At 47.9% G+C, this 27,760-nt stretch overlaps 2 protein-coding genes and 1 long non-coding RNA gene across 4 annotated transcripts; 2 read left to right on the forward strand and 1 right to left on the reverse strand.

Annotated features, from left to right (window-relative positions):
* Positions 1 to 822: 822 nt before the first annotated feature.
* LOC131728521 (DNA-directed DNA/RNA polymerase mu-like) lies at positions 823 to 8,881 on the reverse strand. 2 transcript variants are annotated; one of them, XM_059019521.1, is made up of 11 exons: positions 8,129 to 8,881; positions 7,830 to 8,007; positions 6,571 to 6,666; positions 4,658 to 4,828; positions 4,314 to 4,385; positions 3,684 to 3,804; positions 3,093 to 3,225; positions 2,659 to 2,761; positions 2,111 to 2,389; positions 1,730 to 1,810; positions 823 to 1,559 (listed from the first exon to the last, which is right to left on the reverse strand). In XM_059019521.1, the coding sequence occupies exons 1-11, from the start codon at positions 8,371 to 8,373 to the stop codon at positions 1,473 to 1,475; spliced, it is 1,566 nt and encodes a 521-aa protein (XP_058875504.1). In that variant the 5' UTR covers positions 8,374 to 8,881; the 3' UTR covers positions 823 to 1,472. The 2 variants fall into 2 exon arrangements, with proteins under 2 accessions (XP_058875504.1, XP_058875503.1); XM_059019520.1 differs by having other exon boundaries at positions 1,730 to 1,813; positions 8,129 to 8,880.
* Positions 8,085 to 27,279, forward strand: LOC117397684 (SH2 domain-containing protein 6). The gene is made up of 16 exons (XM_059019522.1): positions 8,085 to 8,334; positions 15,797 to 15,831; positions 16,975 to 17,012; positions 19,465 to 19,558; positions 20,005 to 20,066; positions 20,307 to 20,364; positions 20,727 to 20,849; positions 21,581 to 21,609; positions 22,060 to 22,099; positions 23,000 to 23,081; positions 23,816 to 23,846; positions 23,967 to 23,988; positions 24,691 to 24,737; positions 24,967 to 25,035; positions 25,779 to 25,937; positions 26,748 to 27,279. Exons 4-16 carry the CDS (start codon positions 19,510 to 19,512, stop codon positions 26,862 to 26,864), a joined length of 888 nt encoding a protein of 295 aa, XP_058875505.1. The 5' UTR covers positions 8,085 to 8,334; positions 15,797 to 15,831; positions 16,975 to 17,012; positions 19,465 to 19,509; the 3' UTR covers positions 26,865 to 27,279.
* On the forward strand, positions 12,833 to 15,686 carry LOC131728522 (uncharacterized). Its single transcript, XR_009322706.1, has 3 exons — positions 12,833 to 12,929; positions 14,562 to 14,587; positions 15,401 to 15,686. It is a non-coding gene; the product is annotated as an uncharacterized LOC131728522 (long non-coding RNA).
* Positions 27,280 to 27,760: the final 481 nt, after the last annotated feature.

The following is a 27,760-nucleotide window of genomic DNA, read 5'->3' on the forward strand; positions in this document are numbered from 1 at the left end:
TGCTTTACAATGCTTCCCTATGCTTTACCAGACCTCTCTGTGCTTTACAATGCTTCCCTATGCTTTACCAGACCTCTCTGTGCTTTACAATGCTTTCACTGTGCTGTGCTGTTACTACAGGGATCTGCAGTGAACGGCTGGCTCATTCACAGCTTTCAGAGCCCTGTCTGATTTGTTGTGCATCAATATTGAAACAGAAGCAAGTGAAATATTTATAAATGTGAGTGTTTTTTTTATTTTCCGACCCCGGGGTCATTAAACTTTGCTGCACTTTTTGCTCCACGTTTGAGTGAATCACGACCCCTCGCAGCTCTGTGCCCGCGTTCCACGATGTGACTCACGACCCCTCGCAGCTCTGTGCCCGCGTTCCACGATGTGACTCACGACCCCTCGCAGCTCTGTGCCCGCGTTCCACGATGTGACTCACGACCCCTCGCAGCTCTGTGCCCGCGTTCCACGATGTGACTCACGACCCCTCGCAGCTCTGTGCCCGCGTTCCACGATGTGACTCACGACCCCTCGCAGCTCTGTGCCCGCGTTCCACGATGTGAACAGGGAGGGGGAGGAGAAAAGAGAGAGAGAGAGAGAGAGAGAGAGGAGGGCTGAGATGGAGGGATAGAGAGAGAGGAGAAGAGAGAGAGCAGGGCTCAGATGGAGGGATAGAGAGAGGAGAAGAGAGAGAGCAGGGCTGAAATGGATGGATAGAGGAGGAGAGGAGAGAGAGGAGGGCTGAAATGGATGGATGGACAGAGGAGAGGAGAAAAGAAGCGAGGGAATTTCTTTTCTGTACTTCATGCTTGTTAATCTGGATCAGCACAGAGCTACGAAACGATAAAACATTTTATTCACAATTGTAATAAGAACATTAAACAACCCTGAGAAATACTGTACAGGGTTCTGAAGCTGTGTGTTGTGTGAGGGGGGGGCTGTCTGACTGGGCTGGGGGTCTCAGTGTGTGTGGGGGGGCTGTCTGACTGGGCTGGGGGTCTCAGTGTGTGTGGGGGGGCTGTCTGACTGGGCTGGGGGTCTCAGTGTGTGAGGGGGGTGCTGTGTGACTGGGCTGGGCTGGGCTGGGGGTCTGTGTGTTGTGTGAGGGGGGGCTGTGTGACTGAGCTGGGCTGGGCTGGGGGTCTGTGTGTTGTGTGGGGGTGCGGCGGGGGGGTCTCAGTGTGTGAGGGGGGGGCTGTGTGACTGGGCTGGGCTGGGGGTCTGTGTGTTGTGTGGGGGTGCGGCGGGGGGGGTCTCAGTGTGTGAGGGGGGGGCTGTGTGACTGGGCTGGGCTGGGCTGGGCTGGGCTGGGGGTCTGTGTGTTGTGTGGGGGGCTGTGTGTTGTGTGGGGGGCTGTGTGACTGGGCTGGGCTGGGCTGGGGGTCTCAGTGTGTGAGGGGGGGGCTGTGTGACTGGGCTGGGCTGGGCTGGGCTGGGCTGGGGTGGGGGTCTGTGTGTTGTGTGGGGGTGCGGGGGGGGGGGTCTCAGGCGTTCCTCTGGGGCGGGGGGATGAACTCCAGTCCCAGGTGAGTGAAGATCTCCTCCTCCGAAGCAGCGGGCAGGTACCGGTTCTGTGGAGAGTATTGAACACCAATCAATCAATCAATCAATCAATCAATCATTATGATTGGGAGGGAAATGAATGGATTGGAGAGCTGGTACAGTGTGTGTGTGTGTGGGGGGGGGGTCCTCACCTGCTCTCGCTGGTACAGTGTGTGTGTGGGGGGGGGGGGGTCCTCACCTGCTCTCGCTGGTACAGTCCGTGGCTGTTCAGACTCATGTCTCGCTCCTGACTGGCAAAGCGACGCAGGTCCCTCTCAAACTGCTGAGGGTAGGGGGAGGAGAGAGACGGGGGTGAATCTGTGACCAGAGACAGTCTCCTAATTAACCTGAACAAACGTTAATTAAATAACTGGCACCCTGACACTGTGATACTGCAACGTGACGAGCAATCTGTGCAAATCACACTCACACTGACACACACACACACACACACACACTGAGACACATACACACTGACACACACACACACACTGAGACACACACACTGACACAAACACAACTGTGATCCATGACACCTATAGAGGGGGCGCAGTGAATCAACGCCCCCCTAATTACTCACCTGTGACCCGGTCCAGCCCAGCAGGGCGTATGCATACTGGCTGTAGGGACAGATCACCAAATCCACTCGCACCGCCCTCCACCCCCTCCCCTGGGCCCCGCCCTGCCCGCGGGGGGCTGCTGCCTCCTGGGTCTGGTCGGCACTCGAGGCCCCAGGCTGGGCTCCTGGCTGCTCTCCCAGTTTGAGGATTGAGAAACTCCGATGGAAGTGATCCATGGGGCCAGACTCCCTCCCCCGCCCGCCCGAGCCTTCACTCACACGCTGGTACAGCAGCACGCCCTGGGGGGGGAGGGGGGGGGAGTTAGGGTTAGGATTTCACTGTGAGTTTAATAATCAGACACACTTGAGCTTGTTACCTAATCACACTGGGGCTGATCAAGCTGGTAGTAAAACCTGGACTGGATCACACTGCTGTGGAACAGGAGTTTGATTGCCATGCCTGGTGTTGATCATGTCCGGGGGGGGGGGGAGGTTGTTTAACTGCTTGGGATTTTTTTTTTTTTTTTGGAATGCTGTTTGCTAACGGCTTGCCCCTCCCACTCTCTTACCTGGCTGTCCAACCAGCTGGTGAGCTTGCCCAGAAGCCCCTCCTCTTTCCCTTCCTCTGGGTGTGTGATCAGGAGGTCCACATCATGCCCCGCCTCCTTCCCCCTGCGTGGGGAGAGGGGAGGAGAGGAGGAGAGGGGAGGAGAGGGAAGAGAGACAGAGAGGGGAGAGAGAGAGAGGGGAGAAGAGGGGCTTCAAAAATGAGAAAGTTTCAACAAAGCTGTGGGCTATTTTTAACATTTACACACAAACACAAACTATGGAAGCACAGACACACACACACACACACACACACACACAACACAGACACAGAGACAATGACACGCACACACACAGTGACGGAGACAGACACATACACACAGTGACACACACACACACACACACAGTGACACACTCACACACACTGACACACACACACACTCCCTCCCTGCTTTACCTCCTGAACCCTCCCATCAGTGTGACTCGAGCCCCAGGCAGGATGCTGTGGACCGCCTCCTCCACAATCTCACCAATGGCGTCGGCCTCAGCCCTTGTTACCGGGCAGTTCAGGTCCTCATAGTACCGCACCCCTGCACAGGACAGGTTTGAGAACGACGTCTTAACAATTTTTAATAAAATGGAAATTAATTCAAAACAGTGGCTCAGCGGTTAAAGAAAAGGGCTGGATACCAGGAGGAACAAATCCCGGCTCAGCCACTGACTCCCTGTGTGTGTGTGTGACCCTGAGCAAGTCACTGAACCTCCTTGTGCTCCGTCCTTCGGATGAGACGTAAAACAAACGAGCTCCTATTGGAAGTGACTCTGCAGCAGCAGCAGCAGCAGTTGTTGATGATGCAGAGTTCACCCCCCTAGTCTCTGTAAGTCTCTTTGGATAAAAGCGTCTGCTAAATGACCGATTAATAATTGGTTTATTTATCGCATCATATCTCGGATGAGGAACAACACCGCACACTAACTGGACCGGTAACAGGGCCCGTTCCGCTAGCTGAAAGGGGCGGGTCATCGAGGCTGGGTAAGCCTTCTGTACCTGCTTCCTGCTCTCTCGACAGTCTGTGCCCAGAGGTCAAGAGGTCACCGGGGGTCCGAAGCCCCTCCCTCGCCCAGCGGTCAGCTGTCTTCACCCCCACCCCGAAGACACCTGTCAACGCCTGAGGAAAAAACACACCTGTCAATGCACTGGGGAAAAAACACACCTGTCAATGCACTGGGGGAAAAACACACCTGTCAATGCACTGGGGGAAAAACACACCTGTCAATGCACTGGGGGAAAAACACACCTGTCAATGCACTGGGGGAAAAACACACCTGTCAATGCACTGGGGAAAAAACACAGGGTGAGAAACTCACACTAGCCCTGCTGCTGCTGCTGCTGCTGCTGCTGCTGCACCCAGTCCTGGGGTTCAGAACTCCTGGCTCCTGACAATTTAAATTTAAATTATTATTATTATTATTATTATTATTATTATTATTATTATTATTATTATTAAGAAGAAGAATAAGACTTTGTTGGATTGTTTCCCTACACTGCCCTCTGCTGTCAGAAACATGGAACTGCAGGCAACTTTGCAAACTTGAATATGTTATTATGAGGGTGCAAAACGGCGTGGAATTAAACAGGAAGCGTCCCTGTTGTGGGGTTCTCCCCCGGGGTCCCCACCTTCATGGCTCGGTAGCGCTCGGACCGGAGGACCCCCTCCACCTCCCCTGACACCCCGTCTTCCAGAATCTCCTGAAAAAAAAAAAAAAAAAAGATTCCCTAAAGGAGGAAACTCAGCAGCCATAAGCATATCAGGGGTGAGCTCCCATTGCACCTGTGCAAGTCTCATTCATTACAGCTACACTGTGTGCCCAGCCTCAGCTACCACTGCAGCTACACTGGAGCAGCACACAACCACGAGGGCACGGATCCAATGGTACTTGAACCCAGGTTCGGCGTGCTGGATCTGCTGAGCCCAGGTCTGGTGTTCTGGTTCTGTTCAGCCCTGGCTCTCACTTACTCACCTGGATGATTTTTCGGGAGTGTTCCCCGAGGCAGGGCACCCCCCTCAGATCCTCCATCCTGGACACGGCGAAGGGGAGGGACCGCAGGACAGACCCCGCCTTCCGGAACGCCAGGCCACGCCCCTCGCTCTCCGAGAATTCCGCGTTCTCCGCCAGGACCTCCAAGGCATCCTGGGGAAAAGGGAAAAAAATCAAAAAATTAGAGGACAGAACTTCAAATGTATTTATTTATTTAACTGGTTAGAACCTTATGCTTTACCAGACCTCTCTGTGCTTTACAATGCTTCCCTATGCTTTACCAGACCTCTCTGTGCTTTACAATGCTTCCCTATGCTTTACCAGACCTCTCTGTGCTTTACAATGCTTCCCTATGCTTTACCAGACCTCTCTGTGCTTTACAATGCTTCCCTATGCTTTACCAGACCTCTCTGTGCTTTACAATGCTTCCCTATGCTTTACCAGACCTCTCTGTGCTTTACAATGCTTCCCTATGCTTTACCAGACCTCTCTGTGCTTTACAATGCTTCCCTATGCTTTACCAGACCTCTCTGTGCTTTACAATGCTTCCCTATGCTTTACCAGACCTCTCTGTGCTTTACAATGCTTCCCTATGCTTTACCAGACCTCTCTGTGCTTTACAATGCTTCCCTATGCTTTACCAGACCTCTCTGTGCTTTACAATGCTTCCCTATGCTTTACCAGACCTCTCTGTGCTTTACAATGCTTCCCTATGCTTTACCACACCTCTCTGTGCTTTACAATGCTTCCCTATGCTTTACCAGACCTCTCTGTGCTTTACAATGCTTCCCTATGCTTTACCATACCTCTCTGTGCTTTACAATGCTTGCCTATGCTTTACCATCCCTCTCTGTGCTTTACAATGCTTCCCTATGCTTTACCAGACCTCTCTGTGCTTTACAATGCTTCCCTATGCTTTACCAGACCTCTCTGTGCTTTACAATGCTTCCCTATGCTTTACCAGACCTCTCTGTGCTTTACAATGCTTCCCTATGCTTTACCATACCTCTCTGTGCTTTACAATGCTTGCCTATGCTTTACCACACCTCTCTGTGCTTTACAATGCTTGCCTATGCTTTACCAGACCTCTCTGTGCTTTACAATGCTTGCCTATGCTTTACCAGACCTCTCTGTGCTTTACAATGCTTCCCTATGCTTTACCAGACCTCTCTGTGCTTTACAATGCTTCCCTATGCTTTACCAGACCTCTCTGTGCTTTACAATGCTTGCCTATGCTTTACCAGACCCCTCTGTGCTTTACAATGCTTGCCTATGCTTTACCAGACCTCTCTGTGCTTTACAATGCTTCCCTATGCTTTACCAGACCTCTCTGTGCTTTACAATGCTTCCTATGCTTTACCAGACCTCTCTGTGCTTTACAATGCTTCCCTATGCTTTACCACACCTATCTGTGCTTTACAATGGTTCCCTATGCTTTACCAGACCTCTCTGTGCTTTACAATGCTTCCCTATGCTTTACCAGACCTCTCTGTGCTTTACAATGCTTGCCTATGCTTTACCAGACCTCTCTGTGCTTTACAATGCTTGCCTATGCTTTACCACACCTCTCTGTGCTTTACAATGCTTGCCTATGCTTTACCAGACCTCTCTGTGCTTTACAATGCTTGCCTATGCTTTACCAGACCTCTCTGTGCTTTACAATGCTTGCCTATGCTTTACCAGACCTCTCTGTGCTTTACAATGCTTGCCTATGCTTTACCAGACCTCTCTGTGCTTTACAATGCTTCCCTATGCTTTACCAGACCTCTCTGTGCTTTACAATGCTTGCCTATGCTGCATCGTGCTTTCACTGGGCTGTATCACACGTTGCTGTGCATTTACTGGGAGAGACTTTCAGAAGGGGGGTGGGGGGGGTAAGAAGGGGGTGTGGTTACGGTGAAGATCTTGTTGAGGTGGTCCAGAGGGGTCCTCCTCTGACAGGCGTACGCAGAAATTCGGGGTTCCTCTGGATCGGAGCGGGGTGCAGACACCTGGAGACCACGAATACAAGTGAATCTGCGGTGTCTCTTACTGTATTAGATATGCCATCTCAGAGACGGGAAAGAGACTTCACTGTGAGTTTAATAATCAGACACACCTGAGCTTGTTAGCTAGACACACTGGGGCTGATCAAGCTGCTAGTAAAACCTGGACTGGGTAACACTGCTGTGGAACCGGAGTCTGATTCCCATCCCTGAAGCAAGTCTTTCATTAACTCATTTTATATTTTATTTTTAAATCAGAATGAAAAATGCTTGTATGTGTTTCAAAATGTGAAGACCCTCTGTGTCTGCCTGTGAGCCAACTGAGCTCTGAGTTACTTAACTAGACCCTTCATTGAGCTGATAATTTGCTTAATTATCTTTTTTTCAGCTCTGGAAAGCAGTTGTAGATTTCTATGCTCTATGCTCTATGCTCTAGGCTCTAGGCTCTATGCATTATGGTCTATGCGCTATGCTCTATGCTCTATGGTCTAGGCTCTATGGTCTATGCTCTATGCTCTAGGCTCTATGCTCTATGGTCTAGGCTCTATGCTCTATGGTCTAGGCTCTATGGTCTATGCTCTATGCTCTATGCTCTATGGTCTACGCGCTATGCTATATGCTATATGCTCTATGCTCTATGCTCTATGGTCTATGGTCTATGCGCTATGCTCTATGCTCTAGGCTCTAGGCTCTATGGTCTATGGTCTATGCGCTATGCTCTATGGTCTATGCTCTATGCTCTATGGTCTATGGTCTATGGTCTATGCTCTATGCTCTAGGCTCTAGGCTCTAGGCTCTAGGCTCTAGGCTCTATGCGCTATGCTCTATGCTCTATGGTCTATGCTCTATGCTCTATGGTCTATGCTCTATGCTCTATGGTCTATGGTCTATGGTCTATGCTCTATGCTCTATGCTCTATGCGCTATGCTCTATGCTCTTGCTCTATGCTCTATGGTCTATGCTCTAGGCTCTAGGCTCTAGGCTCTAGGCTCTATGCGCTATGCTCTATGCTCTATGGTCTATGGTCTATGCTCTATGCTCTATGGTCTATGCTCTATGCTCTATGCTCTATGCTCTAGGCTCTATGCTCTATGGTCTATGCTCTATGCTCTATGCTCTATGCTCTATGGTCTATGCTCTATGCTATATGAGTGAGTTTCTCGACGCACCTGTAGCCTGTGTCTGTCCAGGATTTCCACTGGCCTGCCTGTCTCCATGCTGTCCGTGAACCAGCTGATGTCCAGCAGGGACAGCGAGCCGGGCGTCTGTCCCCCTGTCTGTCTGTCCAGCCACTCCCACACCTCGTCCCCAGAGTTACTCTCAGACACCAGGTGAGTCACACTGTCACTGAGGAGGGGAGGGGAGAGGGAAGATGGGAGAGGGGAGGAGGGAGAGGGCAGAGGTTATTTGTACATGAGGTACTCCACAGGAAACCGGGACAGACGGCAGCGCTGCTCCCCTTGCTCACCCGAGCGTGTCCTGCACTCGGAACCCTTTCCTCCGCGCCAGCTGCGTGAGGAAGGCGCGCCGGCTCGACCCCATTCTGCGCTCCAGGAGAAAGATCTCAACGCCGGGGAAGCGGTTCACGGGAGCCCGCTCCTGGACCCCCGCGATCGGAGCAGCGCCTCCGTCCTTCCGTCTGCGCTTTAGGGGAACCATCGCCCGGCACCTACAGTGAGTACACACGCCCCCCCCCCCAAAGAAACCAGTCATTTCTACAGGATGTGAACCGCAGGACACGCAAATCGTCCTGTTAACCAGTTCTGAGGCCCAGAGAGAACCCGGCGTTTCAATGTTTCATTATTATGTGTATAAATACTATTTATTTAATTGTTTAGCAGAGGCTTTTATCCAAAGCGAGTATAATAACCACGGGGTGCAATTTTACTGCGCTAAACTTTTACCGGAAGTGTGAATGTTGCTTTACTGTACCCACGTGATATATTTTGTTTTATTTTATTTTTTTTGGTCATAACAAAAACGCCAGTACGTTATTTGTCACTGTTTCTATAAACATGCTGTGTGTTATTTCGGACAATTAAAAAAAAAAAAAAAAACACACCTTGTGCTGAGTGAACAAGTTTAAATAGAAAATTAAACTGAACGGTTTCTTTAAAGGTACAGCATGGGAACACGTGCGTCCCACAAGTAAAAACGGACCTCACTGTATTATTATTATTATTATTATTATTATTATTATTATTATTATTATTATTATTATTATTTACAATATAACCAACCGGGTTTCGGATGTACTGACCGGTCGGATCTGGTCGGTTATCCGAACGGGTCAGTTTACCTCCTCGAAATGCTAACGAACTGAGTCTTAAACATGTGCGCTTGTATAATAACAATTACAACAATAGCTGTGGATTAATAGGGTTGAAGTTTAGGGTTAATCTTTGAAACCAGACGATATTTTCTGATGTCTGTCTAATAATAATACCTATTATTATTATTATTATTATTATTATTATTATTAGTAGTAGTAGTAATAAACTCCAACTCAGTTCTGCTTTTAAAAACCACAACAGCAATTTAACCTCGAATCTATATAATAATAATAATAATATTTTTAATATGTTTTTATTTTTTTCCATAACTGACCCAATTTACTCTCCTGCAGCTTCAGAGTTTCACCATTGCAATTCAAACGACTGACACACAACAACTAGCCAATCACAGGGGAAGGGGGCGGGGTCTCATTGGGGGAGAGGGCGGGGTGCAGAGGGATTGTTCCCCCAATCGCTGATCCAGGATAAGTTTTTCACCCGCCTCTCTTTCTTGACGTATCGAGCCCTGCCGCTTCATGACGTCGCAGAACTCAGAGCAAAATGACGTCACTGAGAAGGGGTTGGGAGAGGGAGACTGGGTAAAGGTATTGCAAATAATTCTATAAAGAATTTTATAAAGAATTTAACCAGAGTGAGCTGATACAGGATGCGCGGGGAATTATAAACTGGGCACAGACTGGGAATGTAAATATCATAAAACAATTACATAGAAATACAATTAATAACATTGCAAGCAACCGTGACGTATGCGAGCTGCAAAACCAGGACCAGAAGCGGACGCACAGACAGACCCAGGCGCAGGCGCTTTGTGCGGCTTGGAGGCTGGGGTTTCAGGACGCTGCGCGGCACACCAGGCAGGGAGACTTGGGGTTTGATACAGCAACCTCAAACTAGGTCTCCCGGGGGTCTCCTGGAAGCAGGAGGACAAAAATTCGACCGCCAAGCGGGCAGCAGTGTGGAGTAGTGGTTAGGGGCTCTGGACTCTTGACCGGAGGGTCGTGGGTTCAATCCCAGGTGGGGGACACTGCTGCTGTACCCTTGAGCAAGGTACTTTACCTAGATTGCTCCAGTAAAAACCCAACTGTATAAATGGGTAATTGTATGTAAAAATAATGTGATATCTTGTAACAATTGTAAGTCGCCCTGGGCAGCTGCTTTTAACATTTCCCGTGACAAAGATGAGAGAGCATTCACTAAATTAAGACAATGACAGATTGAATCTGACTGACAGCTTAGATCGAAGTGAAATTGCCAAGCAATGCGCAACTCTGAAAACGAGGCGTGTTTTATTATTATTATTATTATTATTATTATTATTATTATTATTATTATTATTTATTTATTTTTTAGCAGTCGCCCTTATCCAGGGCGACTTACAGTCGTAAACAAAAATACATTTCAAGAATCACAGTACAAGTAATAATACAATTAAGAGCAAGATAAATACAATGACTTTGGTTCAAGCAAGTACAAGTGTGACAAAATACGATTCAATAACGGAGCAGATAACAGCGTCAGTGATAGTTACACCAGGATATAATTAAATACAGAATACTACAGATTAAATAACACTTGTGACAGATTACAGTACTCTAAAGTCCAGGATTACTTTTACAGGTCTTACTGTAAAATAGCTGCAGCAGGGCCCACAGTCATGTACACGGTAATGTGTCGTGTTATTTGTATTGCTAAATTTAATATCCACGTTACAGCGTTTCACAAGTCTTACCAAGATGGTGTCTCACGTACCCAATTAAAATGAATATGACTGCTTCTGTTTACCAATTGTGAAATTATTTTGTTGACACAAAGTGTGCTCCCGGCCCCCAGCCCCCAGCCCCCAGCCCCCAGCCCCCAGCCCCTAACTCCTGGGTCTTAGGTACGGCCCAGGGCACACGTTTCGGAGGACGCTGGTGTCCTGGTGTCAGCGGTGAGACAGGGCTTAGGAACCTGGCATTGAAAATTGGGGAGACAATTGGGTCAACTAGAATTGTCGATTCCAAATTTAAAAAAAAAAACATGCAAGTGGGCGATTGTCTCACTTAATGGATGGTTTTAATAGACCACACGAGCGATTCATTTAAAATAGTCACTAGAAAAGGAAAACAGAACCCCACCTCCACCCCGTCCCCGTCCCCTGCGGCTCTTTGAACCCGAGTCCCGCCCCGTTGTTTTGCATGGTTTTCCATTGTGGCACCGCTCCACGGTGAAGTATAAAGAAGGCTTTTGTACTGTTAGATAAAAAGAAAAAGTAAAACAAAACCAAATAAGAAACCGTCAGTTTTTTTTTGTTTTTTACCCCGCAGCGCTTCGTGACGTCAGTGTGCACGCCTCTGATCTGAAACAATGGGGCCATTATCCGTGCCAGGAATTGGAACTTCCCCCTCCCCCCCTCTGCCCTGCCGAGTTTCGCAGTCCACTTGCACGGAAATAACGAGAGGCGGGCTGTACCACTGCTGTCCATGGGGGGGAGGAGGGGTGGGGTGATTGATAAGTTATAGAGTTTATTTTGTTTTCGTTTATAGCTGTGAATAAAGAGACCAGGAAGTGTAGAATTTAATAATACTGATACAGTATTAATATTAATACCAGCACTGTCCCCAGGCAGTGAGGAGTCGATTTCACACACATAGGGCAGCGGTGTGGAGTAGTGGTTAGTGCTCTGGACTCTTGACCGGAGGGTCGTGGGTTCAATCCCAGGTGGGGGACACTGCTGCTGTACCCTTGAGCAAGGTACTTTACCTAGATTGCTCCAGTAAAAACCCAACTGTATAAATGGGTAATTGTATGTAAAAATAATGTGATATCTTGTAACAATTGTAAGTCGCCCTGGATAAGGGCGTCTGCTAAGAAATAAATAATAATAATAATATATAGTCAATGATTTTTTAAAAAAAATTACACAAAAGGGTTAAAAGATTAAACAAATATTGTATTTCAGGACGTTTCAGACAAAAGCCCTTCAGCCGCGTGGAATAATAATAATAATAATTATTATTATTATTATTATTATTATTATTATTATTATTATTATTATTATTATTATTATTATTATTATATATTTTCATAATGTATTTTTTGTAACTAACTAAACTCGTTACTAACTAATTAACCCACACATGTAAATATAAGGACATTTGCTGTCCTCCGATGCCGGTCTAATGGTTGCCCCCCTGACTAACCTGCGTACCGCGGGTGAAGGGGCTTTCTCCTCCAATACTCCTAGTCTGTGAAACACACTTCCTTCTGAGATCCGTGATTCTGAGTCTCTGTCTGTTTTTAAAACTCTCTTATTTAAATTGGCATTCTTATGACTTTTATTGTCACTGTATTTTTAAACTCTGACTGTTTTAATATATCGCGTTTGTTTTATTATTTTTTCTGTTTTTCACTTTTGTTAAGCGCTTTGCGATATTTATTTATGAAAGGCGCTATATAAAATAAAGATTATTATTATTATGATATTAGATTATTTAAATACGGAATTATCAAACCGCACAGAAGCAGAGAACGCATCCAGACTGGGATATGTGCTTCAAAACATGACAACCATGCAAAGAGCTGCGTGACGTGGGGGTTAAACAGTTAACGGGGGGGGGGGGGGGGGGGTGTCACCTGCTTCTTTCTATTTCTTTCTTTCTTCCTCCTTCTCTCTATCTCTTCCTTCTCTCTCTCTCTCTCTCTCTCTCTCTCTCTCTCTCTCTCTCTCTCTCTCTCTCTCTCTTTCCGTTCTGCTCCATTCCCGTTTCTTTTCTGTTGTCAGCGGCAGGGAGCGTGTTACAGTTGTCGGATACTGTTTTTTAACATTTCCTCCATGCAAAGTCCAGGCTAATCAGCCAGCCCCCCCCCCCCCCCCCCCCCCCCCCCCCGCTGTAAGCGCTGTCTGTGCGCTGTGAGATTTGCATGCAGTCTCTCATCCCTCAGGACTCGTCACTGCAGCGTCGGACACTGTGCACTGAGGAGATCGCGAGCATGGTAACGTACAGCTGATTATACACCTGTGTGTGTGTGTGTGTGTGTGTGTGTGTGTGTGTGTGTGTGTGTCAGTGTGTGTGCGTGTGTGTGTGTGTGTGTCAGTGTGCGTGTGAGTGTGTGTGTGTGTGTCAGTGTGCGTGTGTATGTGTGTGTGTGTGTCAGTGTGTGTGTGCGTGTGTGTGTGCATGTGTGTGTGTCAGTGTGTGTGTGTGTCAGTGTGCGTGTGTGGTGTGTGCGTGTGTCAGTGTGTGTGTGTGTGTCAGTGTGTGTGTGTGTGTGTGTGTGTGTGTGTGTGTGTCAGTGTGTGTGTGTGTCAGTGTGTATGTGTGTGTGCGTGTGTGTGTCACTACAGCGTGTCTTCTGTGTTCATGAAGTTAGATCAGGGAGGCATTAAGCAGTAAATCCTATAAGCTGTATTGTGTGGTTAATCATTTTTAAGGAAGTCAGTTTTTAGTCAGAGCTGCAGTAGGTTCTGTTCACGTGTTAATAGCATTTTCTGGCTCCACTTGTAACTTCACTGAGAGCGCAGATCCCACACTCAGAGCCTGAACAACAAAACATCCGAACAAGCGGGTCTGTACACACAGACTAAACGCGTTAATATCAGAGAGAGAGAGAGACAGAGAGACAGAGACAGAGAGAGGGGGGGGGGAGGGAGAGAGAGACAGACAGACAGAGAGAGGGAGGGAGAGAGAGAGACAGAGAGAGGGAGGGAGAGAGAGTGAGAGAGAGAGAGGGAGAGAGAGAGAGAGAGAGAGAGAGAGAGAGAGAGACAGAGAGAGGGGGGGAGGGAGAGAGAGAGGGAGAGAGAGACAGACAGACAGACAGACAGAGAGAGGGAGGGAGAGAGAGAGAGGGAGGGAGAGGGGGGGCAGGCGAGGGAGCGTGGGAGAGGGGGTGGAAAGGGAGAGACAGGGAGAGGAAGCAGAGATCAGACAGACAGCATCAGTTCTGCTTGTTGGTGTAAAGACAGGCGGCACATTGTCTATTGTCTGCTTCTGGAGCGGCGACAACTTCCGCGTTTCCTTGTTAATCATGACGAGAGAGAGAGAGAGAGAGGGAGAGAGAGAGAGAGAGAGAGAGAGAGAGAGAGAGAGAGAGATCTACAAGTGCAGACCCCCCTGTTTACTCTGCGCTTGTAGATCTCCAGCACTATCGCACTGCTAACATGTCACTGTAGATATAACTTGCTGTGATCCTAACTGGCTGCATCCTAGTTCATATTGTATTCTAGTAGTGTTATTATTATTTGCACTGACTGTAAACTACACTGTGTTTAAATATGAAGCTTGCATTGTAACCCTGTGCTGCTCTGGAACACCTGTGAGTCACCTTGGATAAAGACATCTGACAAATAAATACATAATAATAATAATAATAATAATAATAATAATAATAATAATAATAATAATAATAATAAAGACAGCCCAGCCCAGTCCTGCCTGTTTTAAATCGTTTAATGAACCCACTTGAACCAGTCTATCCAGACCCTGAAGCGGTTCGCGGTTTCATTTTCCCTGTTCAGCGGTCCTGCAGTGAAACGGCGCTCCGGGACCGGCGTCGGACACGGCTCCCAGGGTAACAGGGCGATCCTTCTTACATTTTTCAACCTTTTCTTTTTGTCTTTCACAGAGTTTTCTAGGCAGATTTAAGAAACCGTAAGTATCGAATAAATACATCATAATGAATACACAATGTATTTTGTATCTTGCTCTTAATTGTATTATTACTTGTACTGTGATTCTTGAAATGTATTTTTGTTTACGACTGTAAGTCGCCCTGGATAAGGGCGTCTGCTAAGAAATAATAATAATAATAATAATAATAATAATGAATACACGTGTCCGTGTATTAGGACACTCCATCGCTTCTGTAGTTCTGATTTGTTGTGCGTCTGAAATCAAACCGCTGGAGATGAAACTCCAAAACAGGCAAGTGAGCGATTGTCTCATTTAATGGATGATTTTAACAGACCACACGTGCGATTCATTTAAAATAGTCACGAGAAAAGGAACACAGAGCCACACATGATAAAACGCAGGAGACTTTTTAGAAGTTGTTTAAGACGCCTGATTAAAGCACAAAGCGGTCTGACATTTTCACACACGAGTGTGTTTCTATATCGCTGATTACTGAGCGGAGATTGAAATTCTCACACCCAGAGGTTTGCATGCAGGCGGGTATATGAAGGATATCGATGGCAGATCGGGAGGTGTTCTGATACATCTGCACACGGCTGTATATTATATTATATTAATAATATTTAGATTTGGGATGGTCCCATTTGGGATGGTCCCATTCAAACTGCTTGATATTATTTTAGCAATAAAACAAACACAAAAAAAAGTTTCACGCTGTCGTTTCTCTTGCTTATCTTTTGCGATGCCTTTCCTGTTTTCCAAATGTCGATTCTCTTTTATCCCTAATCTGCTTTTATCTGTTTAAAAATCTTTATTTAAATACCGTTTCAGCCCTCCCTTCCTCCTTGCTCCTCCCCTGACTGCTGTGAGCGCATTGTGATGTCATAGAATTTCAACCTGGGTTAACCCAGGTTGGGGCAGCAGTGTGGAGTAGTGGTTAGGGCTCGGGACTCTTGACCAGAGGGTCGTGGGTTCAATCCCAGGTGGGGGGGGACACTGCTGCTGTACCCTTGAGCAAGGTACTTTACCTAGATTGCTCCAGTAAAAATCCAACTGTATAAATGGGTAATTGTATGTGAAATAATGTATAATGTGATATCTTGTAACAATTGTAAGTCGCCCTGGATAACAGCGTCTGCTAAGAAATAAATAAATAATAATAATAATAATAATAATAATAATAATAATAATAATAATAATAATAACCCCGCCTCTTCTCTCTCATAGGCTCGGTGTCCCGCCAGCCCCGCCCAGAAGAGTAGGTGAGTGATGAGGTCACGCGTGTCATTCTCTTGCGCTCTTTGAGTGACGTACACACTCAGGCTAAATGCGGTTGTGAGTTCACCTTGAGTTCATCTAAATCCGGTTTGTATGCACACACAGTTTGGTTACAAAGGGCAGCGACAACCGCACTAAATCCAGTTCAGAACAAGTAGAGAGTTCGGTTATTAATTCAGTTCCGTTAGTTAATGAGCGCTAACTGTGTGTGTGTGTGTGTATTACAACCGCACTAACACAACCGCAGGTGGGGTGCTCCGTGGATTTCTGCGCAAATTATAAATATGGCTAATATATATATATATATATATATATATATATATATATATATATATATATATATATATATATATATATATATATATATATACAGGTGCCTGATGAGCCAAGATGATTTTGTAATATTGATGTAAATAGTAAATTCATAACAATGGTAAATAGTGCATAGATATAACATACTTTTTATTTTATTTAATCAAAGTACAGTTGTATAATATTTTGTTGTAAGAAAAAAAAAAAAAAAAATTATATATATATGGTTTTGCAGCTTAAATAAAACAATATGGGAGACTTCCTATCCCCAAACGCCATCCTGCGACCGCAACTCGTTTTTCCACCGATAACGCGACGTCTCATTTGTGTGTCTTTTGGCGCTCCAGGAAATGTCTCAGTAAAACGACAAAGACGCGTATACGACTCCTTAGACATGCGTGGATTTTTAATCCAGTCATTTGGAATCCACTCAAGTCGTCCCCACCGGCCTTCTGGTCGGAAGATCGCCCTCGTGTTTCGATCTACCCTCGCGGTGCTGCAGATCGTCGCCACTCTATTCAGCAGTGCAGGAAAATCTAAACGGAGTCTGGTTTTGCAGAAAGCATCGCTGCGCCTCGAGAGCTCTCGACCGATGACGCACAAACACGTTGTCACACAAGACCCCCCACGATCGGCGTGTAATGAGGGTCCGAGTTCAGAGGTCTGTTTAAACAGGGAGGGCAGGGGGCCGGCCCGAACCTGGAGGAGTGGACGTGAGCCCGCTCGAGTTCTCCTCTCCTTCAATATCACGCGTGTTACTGCTTGAACAAATTACAACTTGACTTTAAATTGTATTTTTTATTTTTCCGTTGCAGACACCGGCAGCGATAAGGGATGGCCCGCGGACGAGTTTGTGAGTATCGTTGTAAAAAAAATATATATATATATATATATATGTCATACCCAGGTTTGAATTCCTAAACAGACAGACACGTCTGTTACGTCAGTCTATGCTACCTATCAAATGGTCCTACTTTGACTAGTTTTACCCTGCACTGCGCATGCCTAGACTAGTTTCACCCTGCACTGCGCATGCCTAGACTAGTTTCACCCTGCACTGCGCATGCCTAGACTAGTTTCACCCTGCACTGCGCATGCCTAGACTAGTTTCACCCTGCACTGCACATGCCTAGACTAGTTTCACCCTGCACTGCGCATGCCTAGACTAGTTTCACCCTGCACTGCGCATGCCTAGACTAGTTTCACCCTGCACTGCGCATGCCTAGACTAGTTTCACCCTGCACTGCGCATGCCTAGACTAGTTTCACCCTGCACTGCGCATGCCTAGACTAGTTTCACCCTGCACTGCGCATGCCTAGACTAGTTTCACCCTGCACTGCGCATGCCTAGACTAGTTTCACCCTGCACTGCGCATGCCTAGACTAGTTTCACCCTGCACTGCGCATGCCTAGACTAGTTTCACCCTGCACTGCACATGCCTAGACTAGTTTCACCCTGCACTGCGCATGCCTAGACTAGTTTCACCCTGCACTGCGCATGCCTAGACTAGTTTCACCCTGCACTGCGCATGCCTAGACTAGTTTCACCCTGCACTGCGCATGCCTAGACTAGTTTCACCCTGCACTGCGCATGCCTAGACTAGTTTCACCCTGCACTGCGCATGCCTAGACTAGTTTCACCCTGCACTGCGCATGCCTAGACTAGTTTCACCCTGCACTGCGCATGCCTAGACTAGTTTCACCCTGCACTGCGCATGCCTAGACTAGTTTCACCCTGCACTGCGCATGCCTAGACTAGTTTCACCCTGCACTGCGCATGCCTAGACTAGTTTCACCCTGCACTGCGCATGCCTAGACTAGTTTCACCCTGCACTGCGCATGCCTAGACTAGTTTCACCCTGCACTACGCATGCCTAGACTAGTTTCACCCTGCACTGCGCATGCCTAGACTAGTTTCACCCTGCACTGCGCATGCCTAGACTAGTTTCACCCTGCACTACGCATGCCTAGACTAGTTTCACCCTGCACTGCGCATGCCTAGACTAGTTTCACCCTGCACTGCACATGCCTAGACTAGTTTCACCCTGCACTGCACATGCCTAGACTAGTTTCACCCTGCACTGCGCATGCCTAGACTAGTTTCACCCTGCACTGCGCATGCCTAGACTAGTTTCACCCTGCACTACGCATGCCTAGACTAGTTTCACCCTGCACTGCGCATGCCTAGACTAGTTTCACCCTGCACTGCGCATGCCTAGACAAGTTTCACCATGCACTGCGCATGCCTAGACTAGTTTCACCCTGCACTGCGCATGCCTAGACTAGTTTCACCCTGCACTGCGCATGCCCAGTCTAGTTTCACCTTGCACTGCGCATGCCCAGACTAGTTTCACCCTGCACTACGCATGCCTAGACTAGTTTCACCCTGCACTGCGCATGCCCAGACTAGTTTCACCCTGCACTGCGCATGCCTAGACTAGTTTCACCCTGCACTGCGCATGCCTAGACTAGTTTCACCTTGCACTGCGCATGCCCAGTCTAGTTTCACCTTGCACTGCGCATGCCCAGACTAGTTTAACCCTGCACTGCGCATGCCTAGACTAGTTTCACCCTGCACTGCGCATGCCTAGACTAGTTTCACCCTGCACTGCGCATGCCTAGACTAGTTTCACCCTGCACTGCGCATGCCTAGACTAGTTTCACCCTGCACTGCGCATGCCTAGACTAGTTTCACCCTGCACTGCGCATGCCTAGACTAGTTTCACCTTGCACTGCGCATGCCCAGGCTAGTTTCACCCTGCACTGCGCATGCCTAGACTAGTTTCACCTTGCACTGCGCATGCCTAGACTAGTTTCACCCTGCACTGCGCATGCCCAGACTAGTTTCACCCTGCACTGCGCATGCCTAGACTAGTTTCACCCTGCACTGCGCATGCCTAGACTAGTTTCACCCTGCACTGCGCATGCCTAGACTAGTTTCACCCTGCACTGCGCATGCCTAGACTAGTTTCACCTTGCACTGCGCATGCCCAGGCTAGTTTCACCCTGCACTGCGCATGCCTAGACTAGTTCACACACCCTAGTCTCTGTAAGTCGCCTTGGTACAAAGGCGTCTGCTAAATAAACAAATAATAATAATTTCAAGAGTCACAGTACAAGTATTAATACACTTAAGAACAAGATCAAATACAATACAGTGACTTCAGAAATCTAACAGGAAACACTACTGTAGCTACTATGGCTTCTGATAAACTTTTTTTGCAATATCATTTTGTAGTTTCTTTGATTACATGATGTTAAAAAAAAATACTATTACATCACTCTCCCCTCCCCTTCCTGTTTCAGGACGATGACGGCGAGGACACTTACGAAGCGCCCCCCTGCGAGCGCATGAAACTACCGCCCCCCCGGCAACAAGAGGAGGAGGATGTGTACCTGGGTACGAGGGGGGGGGCAAGGGGCGGGGCCACGCATCACAGAGCAGGGATGGGAATGAGACTCCCGTTGCACAGCAGTGTGATCCAGGAGTTCAATAATCAGACACACCTGAGCTTGTTAGCTAGACACACTGGGGCTGATCAAGCTGCTAGTAAAACCTGGACTGGGTGACACTGCTGTGCAATAGGAGTCTGATTGCCAGCCCTGTTGTCATTATTATTATTATTATTATTATTATTATTATTATTATTATTATTATTATTATTATTGTTATTATGTGTGAAGGGTAGCTGACTGCAGGTTGTTGGGTTTGCTATGGATCTAATAAGTGTTACAGACACACTGAGCCTCACAGTCATGTGTCTGTGTAACTGAATTTAATTGAGTTGATTTTGTAGAAAACAGTCATGATTTCCAGTCTGACTCTCTCTCTCTCTCTATCTCAAGAGAGGACATCTTCGAACCCTGGTAACCCCCCCCCACAGATCCCTGCCCCCAGACCTGTCAAGGTGAGCACACTGCCAGGGCTGTCTGTCTGTCTGTCTGTCTGTCTGTCTCTGCTGCACTCAGTGTGTCTCTTGTGTGTCTGTCTGTCTCTGTGTGTCTCTCAGTGCATCTCTGTGTCTCTGTGCGTCTCTGTGTCTCTGTGCAGGGCTCAGTGTGTCTCTGTGTGTGTGTGTGCAGGTTCAGTGTGTGTGTTCAGGGTCAGGGCTCAGTCTCACTCCTGCTTGTTTCTCCTCGTCTTGCAGAACTCGAGGTGGGTGCCGGAGATTGAAGAGCAGTACTTCAACCCCGGCGCCAAGAAACGTAACCCTGAGCTTTAATGCATTTCAATACACTGTGCGGAGGCAGCGATCACATCGGCAAACTGAAATGAATACCAAAGAATGAGCGTTCTCTCACTGTCACTCTCACACTCTCACACTCACTCTCACTCTCACATTCACTCTCTCACTCTCTCACACTGTCACTCACACTCTCACTCACATTCACTCTCGCACTCTTACACACACTCTCTCACTCTTACACACTCACTCTCACACTGTCTCACTCTCTCACACTGTCACTCTCATTCTGGCACTCTCTCCTCTCTCTCACTCTCTCCTCTCTCTCACTCTCCTCTCTCACTCTCTCCTCTCTCTCACTCTCTCCTCTCACTCCTGTTTCAGCTCCGCAGATCAATCGGGAAGCGAAGCCCGGGAACGCTATGAAAGCCCCGCCCCCAAAGAGAGACCCCGCCCCCGGCCGCCTGCCCCCCCGCAGACCAGCCCCCGCAGCCCAGCCAGAGGAAGGTACCGCAGAGCAGCGTGGATACACGCACACGCATATGCACGCACACACACACACACACGCTTGCGCCCGCACATACACACAGAGACACACACAAACACACACGCACTCTCACACACGCACGCAAACACACGCTCGCAGACAAACAAATTATTATTTATTTTGTAATTTCTTTGGCAATACGTCTACTGTAGTCATGCTAATAAAGCATCTTTGAATAGAGAGAGAGAGACAGAGAGAGAGAGAGAGAGAGAGAGAAACAGAGCGAGAGAGAGAGAGGAGTATTGTGTATTATACAGCGCCCCCTGTAGTCTGGCCGGGCGCCTGCGGGCTTGCCTGCAAGCTGCCCAGAGCTGCGTTGTCCTCCGACGCTGTAGCTCTGAGGCGGCTGCACGGTGAGTCTGCAGAGTGTAAAGAAGCGGGCGGCTGACGCACACGCTTCGGAGCACAGCGTGGGTTCATCTTCACCCCTCCCGAGTCAGCGCGGGGGTGGCAGTGGTGAGCCGGGTTGAAATAAAAATAAATAAGTAAATAATAATAATAATTGGGCTTTCCAAATTGGGGAGAAAAAAAACAAAAACATTGGCGATTCCAAATGACAATAAATATATTTTCAACACATATTTTTTTCAAAAGCTGTTCTGTATTCCATGCATTATACCTCTGCTCTGTTGAATGTGTCGCCGCGCTGGTGGCCCTCCTCTAACCGCCCTGCTCTGTGCTTGTCTTTCAGACGTCTACCTGGATCCCAACGAAGGGCAGGTAGGCCTCACTGCAGACAGCAGGCTTCACATTATTGTTATTGTTATTATTATTATTATTATTATTATTATTATTATTATTATTATTTATGAGTCATTTAGCAAGGCGCTTTTATCCAAAGCGACTTAGAGACTAGGGGGGTGAGCTGTGCATCATCATCAACAACTGCTGCTGCTGCTGCAGAGTCACTTCCAATAGGAGCTCGTTTGTTTTCCGTCTCATCCGAAGGACGGAGCACAAGGAGGTTCAGTGACTTGCTCAGGGTCACAGGCAGTGAGTCAGCAGCTGAGCCGGGATTTGAACCTCCTGGTATCGAGCCCCTTTTCTTTAACCGCTGGACCACAAAAAGAAATATTGACTGTGAGAAGTGTGTGTTAGGTATGGCAGGTGTTTTCAATTTTGTGTCCGGGTCCCAGTCTGTGCTGACTGCTCTCTCTGTGTTCTCTGCAGGGGGATGGTGATGAGGAGCTGTATCTGGAACCCAACACCGGTGAGTCGGGCACCCTTCAAGAGACGTTGTCACTCGAGATATAACTTGCTGTGTTCTGCCCCTCCTGCTGTACCCTGCTCAGCCCCACCTGCTGTACCCTGCTCCGCCCCTCCTGCTGTACCCTGCTCCGCCCCTCCTGCTGTACCCTGCTCCGACCCTCCTGCTGTACCCTGCTCCGACCCTCCTGCTGTACCCTGGACTCTCCTTACCTCACCACCACGTTACTGGATCCTCAGCTGATGCGCTATCCTTGCACTATTGCACTGCTAACATGTCACTGCAGATATAACTTGCTGTGATCCTAACTGGCTGCATCCTAGTTCATATTGTATTCTAGCTGTATTATTATTATTTGCACTGACTGTAAACTACACTGTGTTTAAATATGAAGCTTGCATTGTAACCCTGTACTGCCCTGGAACACCTGTGAGTCGCCTGGGATAAAGACATCTTGCTTTTAATTAATAATTACTTTTAATTTGAGTAACAGTTTCATAATCCAGTGAGGGTATTATGTATTTATTATTTATTTCATTTTTATATATGTGTTCTTGTGTAAATGTTTTAAATAAGCCTAAATGCAATCTTATAATGCCAGCATATTCTCAGATACATGACTTTAACTTTCCTGCACAAAGAAATCCCACCCCACGGTCCGCACCTTCAGTGATAGCGATGACGTCATCATACCGTACAATGACATCATCATACCGTACGATGACATCATCATACCAAATGATGTATGATGATGTCATCGTACAGCATTTTTTTAAGCCGACCGGCAATGTGCATCGCAGATCTGTTTTTACGATCCATTTATAAACTGGACCCAAATTTGAAGGAGAGGCTAACCAGGCAGATCCAATTCAATTCACATTCTGTCTGTGTGTCTGTTTCCAGCCTGCCCCCCCAGCCCACGGAACGCAGCCAAACTGGGGGTGACCCCCCCCTCGCCGGGACCCTGCAGCTATAGGAACCCCCTGTGAGTACCAGCGACCCCTGATTTCAGTGTCTGTGCGTGCGTGTGTGTGCGTGCGTGCGTGTGTGTGTAGGGCTGTACTGACTCACTGTGTGTTGGTGAATCGTGTTACTTTCTTTACATGATGTATCGTGTTGTAACACAGGTCTGTATCGTTTGTATTGAAATACACGACCACAGCCCAGCGCATTGTAGTTAAAGAACTACAGCTCCCAGCATCCCTCGCCACTGACGCAGGTCAGGAGGCATGCTGGGAACTGTAGTCACAGCTAGGGCTGTACTGATTCACTGTGTATCAATGAATTGTGATGCTTTCTCTACATGACATATTGTATTGCAAGTCTGTATTGTTTGTATTGTAACACATTACTACGGAACAGCACATTGTTGTTAAACTACAGCTCCCAGCATCCCTCACCACTGCCGCAGGGCAGGAGGCATGCTGGGAACTGTAGTCACAGCTAGGGCTGTACTGATTCACTGTGTATGGATGAATCGCGATGCTTTCTTTACATGATGCAGCGTATTGTAACAGAGGTCGGTATCGTTTGTATTGTAACACAAGACCACAGCACAGCACGCTGTAGATCACAGAGCGGTCCTTGAATGAAGAGCCAGTGTGTTTTATAGCTGCTGCAAATCCTATCCTCTCTCTCTTGCTCTTTTTTTCGTGTAGCTCAAAAGTCTGTAAAATAAATAAATAAATAACTTTTTTTTTTTTTTTTTTAATCTAACAGACCAAAGCCTCCATTGCCTCGGTCGAAATCAGTAAGTAGCTGCTGTCAATTAATTAATTAATTAATTAATTAATTAATTAATTAATTGATTTTGTCCATTAGTGTTAATCTGAGCGGTGTTATTAATATCAGTCTCTCTCTCTCTCTGTAGAAACTGGAATCCCAGCTTGACGGTACAGTGTCACAACGTTCCTCGTTTTATTTATTTATTTATATATAAAAAAAGAATAATAATTCAAGAATAATCCAAAATAGCTGCTCTTGTGCATGTTTATTAATATGATTTACCAAACCTCTCTGTGGTTTACAATGCTTCCCTATGCTTTACCAGACCTCTCTGTGCTTTACAATGCTTCCCTATGCTTTACTAGACCTCTCTGTGCTTTACAATGCTTCCCTATGCTTTACTAGACCTCTCTGTGCTTTACAATGCTTGCCTATGCTTTACCAGACCTCTCTGTGCTTTACAATGCTTCCCTATGCTTTACCAGACCTCTCTGTGCTTTACAATGCTTGCCTATGCTTTACCAGACCTCTCTGTGCTTTACAATGCTTCCCTGTGCTTCACCAGACCTCTCTGTGTTTTACAATGCTTGCCTATGCTTTACCAGACCTCTCTCTGCTTTCACTATGACAGTATTTTAGAAGGGCAAACATGTCTTCAATTGAAGACACTGAAGAAAGCTGTAGTTTAAAATGTTTGTCTAGGTCACAAGCTGAGGTGTGTCTCATTATTAAACTCCTAGTGAAACCAGGACTGGATCACACCGCTGTGCAGCGGGAGTCTGATTCTCATGTCTGAGCTTTGACACAAGAGCGGGACTCTGGGGTCACTCTGAGTTTGTGTTAAACTGTCCACGCCCTCTTATTCTCAGCAGCCAATCCGACGTCAGTGAGGTCATCTCTGTCCAGTGGTCCCGAGGTGGGTGTGTCTGTTTGTTTACACTTCCTTCCTGTCAGCTGACACTTGGTGTTGGGGGGGGGCTTCATTTCATTACAGTCTCACACTCCCCTTACCTTTCACAACCCCCTCTCTCCCTCTCCACCTTCTCTCTCTCTCTCCCTCCTCTCTGTCTCCCCCCGTCTCTCAATATCTCTCTCTCTCTCTCTCTCTCCTCCCTCCTCTCTATCTCTCTCTCTCTATCTCTCAGGGCTGTGACTGGTTTGCTGGTTCCTGTGATCGCAAGATGGCCGAGTCTCTGCTCTACAAGATAAACAAGGTAATGAGCAGAGAAGGCAGCTCAACGTACACACATACACACACACACACACACACACACACACACACACACACACACACACACACACACACACACACACACACACACACACACACAGAGAGAGGCAGCTCAGCGTACACATACAAACACACACACACACACACACACACAGAGGCAGCTCAGCGTACACATACACACACACACACACACACACACACACACACACACACACACACACACACACACACACACACAGAGAGGCAGCTCAGCGTACACACACACACACACACACACACACACACACACACACACACACACACACACACAGAGGCAGCTCAGCGTACACATACACACACACACACACACACACAGAGAGGCAGCTCAGCACACACACACACACACACACACACACACACACACACACACACACACACACAGAGAGAGGCAGCTCAGCGTACACACACACACACACACACACACACACACACACAGAGAGGCAGCTCAGCGTACACATACACACACACACACACACACACACACACACACACACACACAGAGGCAGCTCAGCGTACACATACACACACACACACACACACACACACACACACACACACACACAGAGAGGCAGCTCAGCGTACACACACACACACACACACACACACAGAGAAGGCAGCTCAGCGTACACACACACACGCACACACCGTGTCTCTCTCGGTGTCCCTCTCAGCACGTCTCTGTTTCAGGACGGCTCGTTCCTGGTGCGTCTCAGCTCGGCTCAGGGTTCGAAGCAGCCCTACACTCTGGTGGTTCTGTACAAACACAAAGTCTACAACATCCCCGTGCGTTACCTGGAGACCAGCCGGCAGTACGCACTGGGGAAGGAGGGCAAGAAATCAGAGGAGGTGAGGGGGGGGGCAAGAAATCAGAGGAGGTGAGGGGGGGGGCAAGAAATCAGAGGAGGTGAGGGGGGGGGCAAGAAATCAGAGGAGGTGAGGGGGGCAAGAAATCAGAGGAGGTGAGGGGGGGAGGAGGAGGGGGGGCAAGAAATCAGAGGAGGAGGAGGAGGGGGGAGGAGGAGGGGGGGCAAGAAATCAGAGGAGGTGAGGGGGGGGGCAAGAAATCAGAGGGGGTGAGGGGGGGGGCAAGAAATCAGAGGGGGTGAGGGGGGGAGGAGGAGGGGGGGCAAGAAATCAGAGGAGGTGAGGGGGGGGGCAAGAAATCAGAGGAGGTGAGGGGGGCAAGAAATCAGAGGAGGTGAGGGGGGGAGGAGGAGGGGGGGCAAGAAATCAGAGGAGGAGGAGGAGGGGGGAGGAGGAGGGGGGGCAAGAAATCAGAGGAGGTGAGGGGGGGGGCAAGAAATCAGAGGGGGTGAGGGGGGGGGGCAAGAAATCAGAGGGGGTGAGGGGGGGAGGAGGAGGGGGGGCAAGAAATCAGAGGAGGTGAGGGGGGCAAGAAATCAGAGGAGGTGAGGGGGGCAAGAAATCAGAGGAGGTGAGGGGGGGAGGTGGAGGGGGAGTGAGGGGGAGGGGGAGGGGGTACACCAGTTCACTATGTTCAGTATTAAAGTTGCGAGAAATATAAAATGATGATATTGTTTTAAGATGGATATTTTTTTTAAATAAAATGTTTAATTCCCTCTACCCTCTCCTCTTCCCTCTATCCCCCTTCTCTCTCTCTGCTCCACCTGTCCCCTCCTCCTCTCTCCTCCCCAGCTTTTCTCCAGTCTCTGTGACATCATCGATCACCACAGGAAGAACCCTCTCCTCCTGATTGACAGCAAGAGCAACACCAAGTACAGCAGCTTCCTGACTCACGCGGCGCGGGCCTGAGCGGACAGGGAGAGACCGCGGAGCTCTAGAGACGCACACAATCACTGGAAGTGATGAGAAGCACCAGGACGGAGCCCGAACACTAAACACAGCAGCTGCAGCTCTCTCACCCTCACCCTCGCACGCATGCATTACTGAAAACAGCAGAAACGAAAAGTAGCTTTGGACACATCATAAATATATTTTTCATGGCAATTTTTTTTTTTTTTGTTAATTTATATGTGGGGAAAAATGAATGAAATATCAGAAAACTCTGGGGCTCGGCAAGTTCCTAAATCTGTAATAATTCTTATTGTTATTTTCAAGTTCTTGTTATTTATTTAAAGCAACGATACGTATTATTTTTATTTCTGATGCTGACTTTTCTTGCGGTGTGTAACTTATTATAAACGATTAAAAAGTGTAATTAAACAAATGAATGTGCAGGTTTTTATTCTCCGCAATTTCACAATGTGTTCACTGGAGGGCGCCAAAGCGTTGAATACCCGGGACAGGACATCACGCCAACCGAGCTCTCAATTACTTAACGAGACCCGTCATTGAACTCATAATTCACTTAATAAGACTGGTTTACTTGTTTTCCGTCCGTCCATCCATCCACTCGTCTGTCCGGACGGACGGGTGGACGGACAGACAGACAGACAGACAGACAGACAGACAGACGGACGGGTGGGTGGACGGACGGACGGACAGACGGGTGGACGGACGGACAGACGGATAGACAGACGGACATACAGACAGACGGACGGACGGACGGGTGGGTGGACGGACGGACGGACAGACAGACAGATGGACGGGTGTACGGACGGACGGACGGACAGACAGACGGGTGGACGGACAGACAGACGGACGGGTGGACGGACGGACAGACAGACGGACAGACAGACAGACAGACG

Source organism: Acipenser ruthenus, unplaced genomic scaffold (genome assembly GCF_902713425.1).
Source record: "Acipenser ruthenus unplaced genomic scaffold, fAciRut3.2 maternal haplotype, whole genome shotgun sequence".
NCBI classification, from domain to species: Eukaryota; Metazoa; Chordata; class Actinopteri; order Acipenseriformes; family Acipenseridae; genus Acipenser; species Acipenser ruthenus.

What these genes read in the sequence shown, in the direction of transcription:
- LOC117397684 (XM_059019522.1), top strand. Translation starts at nt 19,510, where the DNA reads ATGAAACTACCGCCCCCCCGGCAACAAGAGGAGGAGGATGTGTACCTG. An exon ending in CGCAGCCCAGCCAGAGGAAG is followed by an intron (nt 20,850 to 21,580) that starts GTACCGCAGAGC and finishes CTTGTCTTTCAG; the next exon opens with ACGTCTACCTGGATCCCAAC. An exon ending in TGCAGCTATAGGAACCCCCT is followed by an intron (nt 23,082 to 23,815) that starts GTGAGTACCAGC and finishes TTAATCTAACAG; the next exon opens with ACCAAAGCCTCCATTGCCTC.
- LOC131728521 (XM_059019520.1), bottom strand. Translation starts at nt 8,373, where the DNA reads ATGACTGGTTTCTTTGGGGGGGGGGGCGTGTGTACTCACTGTAGGTGC. An exon ending in CGAGTGCAGGACACGCTCGG is followed by an intron (nt 8,008 to 8,128) that starts GTGAGCAAGGGG and finishes TCCCCTCCTCAG; the next exon opens with TGACAGTGTGACTCACCTGG. An exon ending in TGGACAGACACAGGCTACAG is followed by an intron (nt 6,667 to 7,829) that starts GTGCGTCGAGAA and finishes CGTGGTCTCCAG; the next exon opens with GTGTCTGCACCCCGCTCCGA.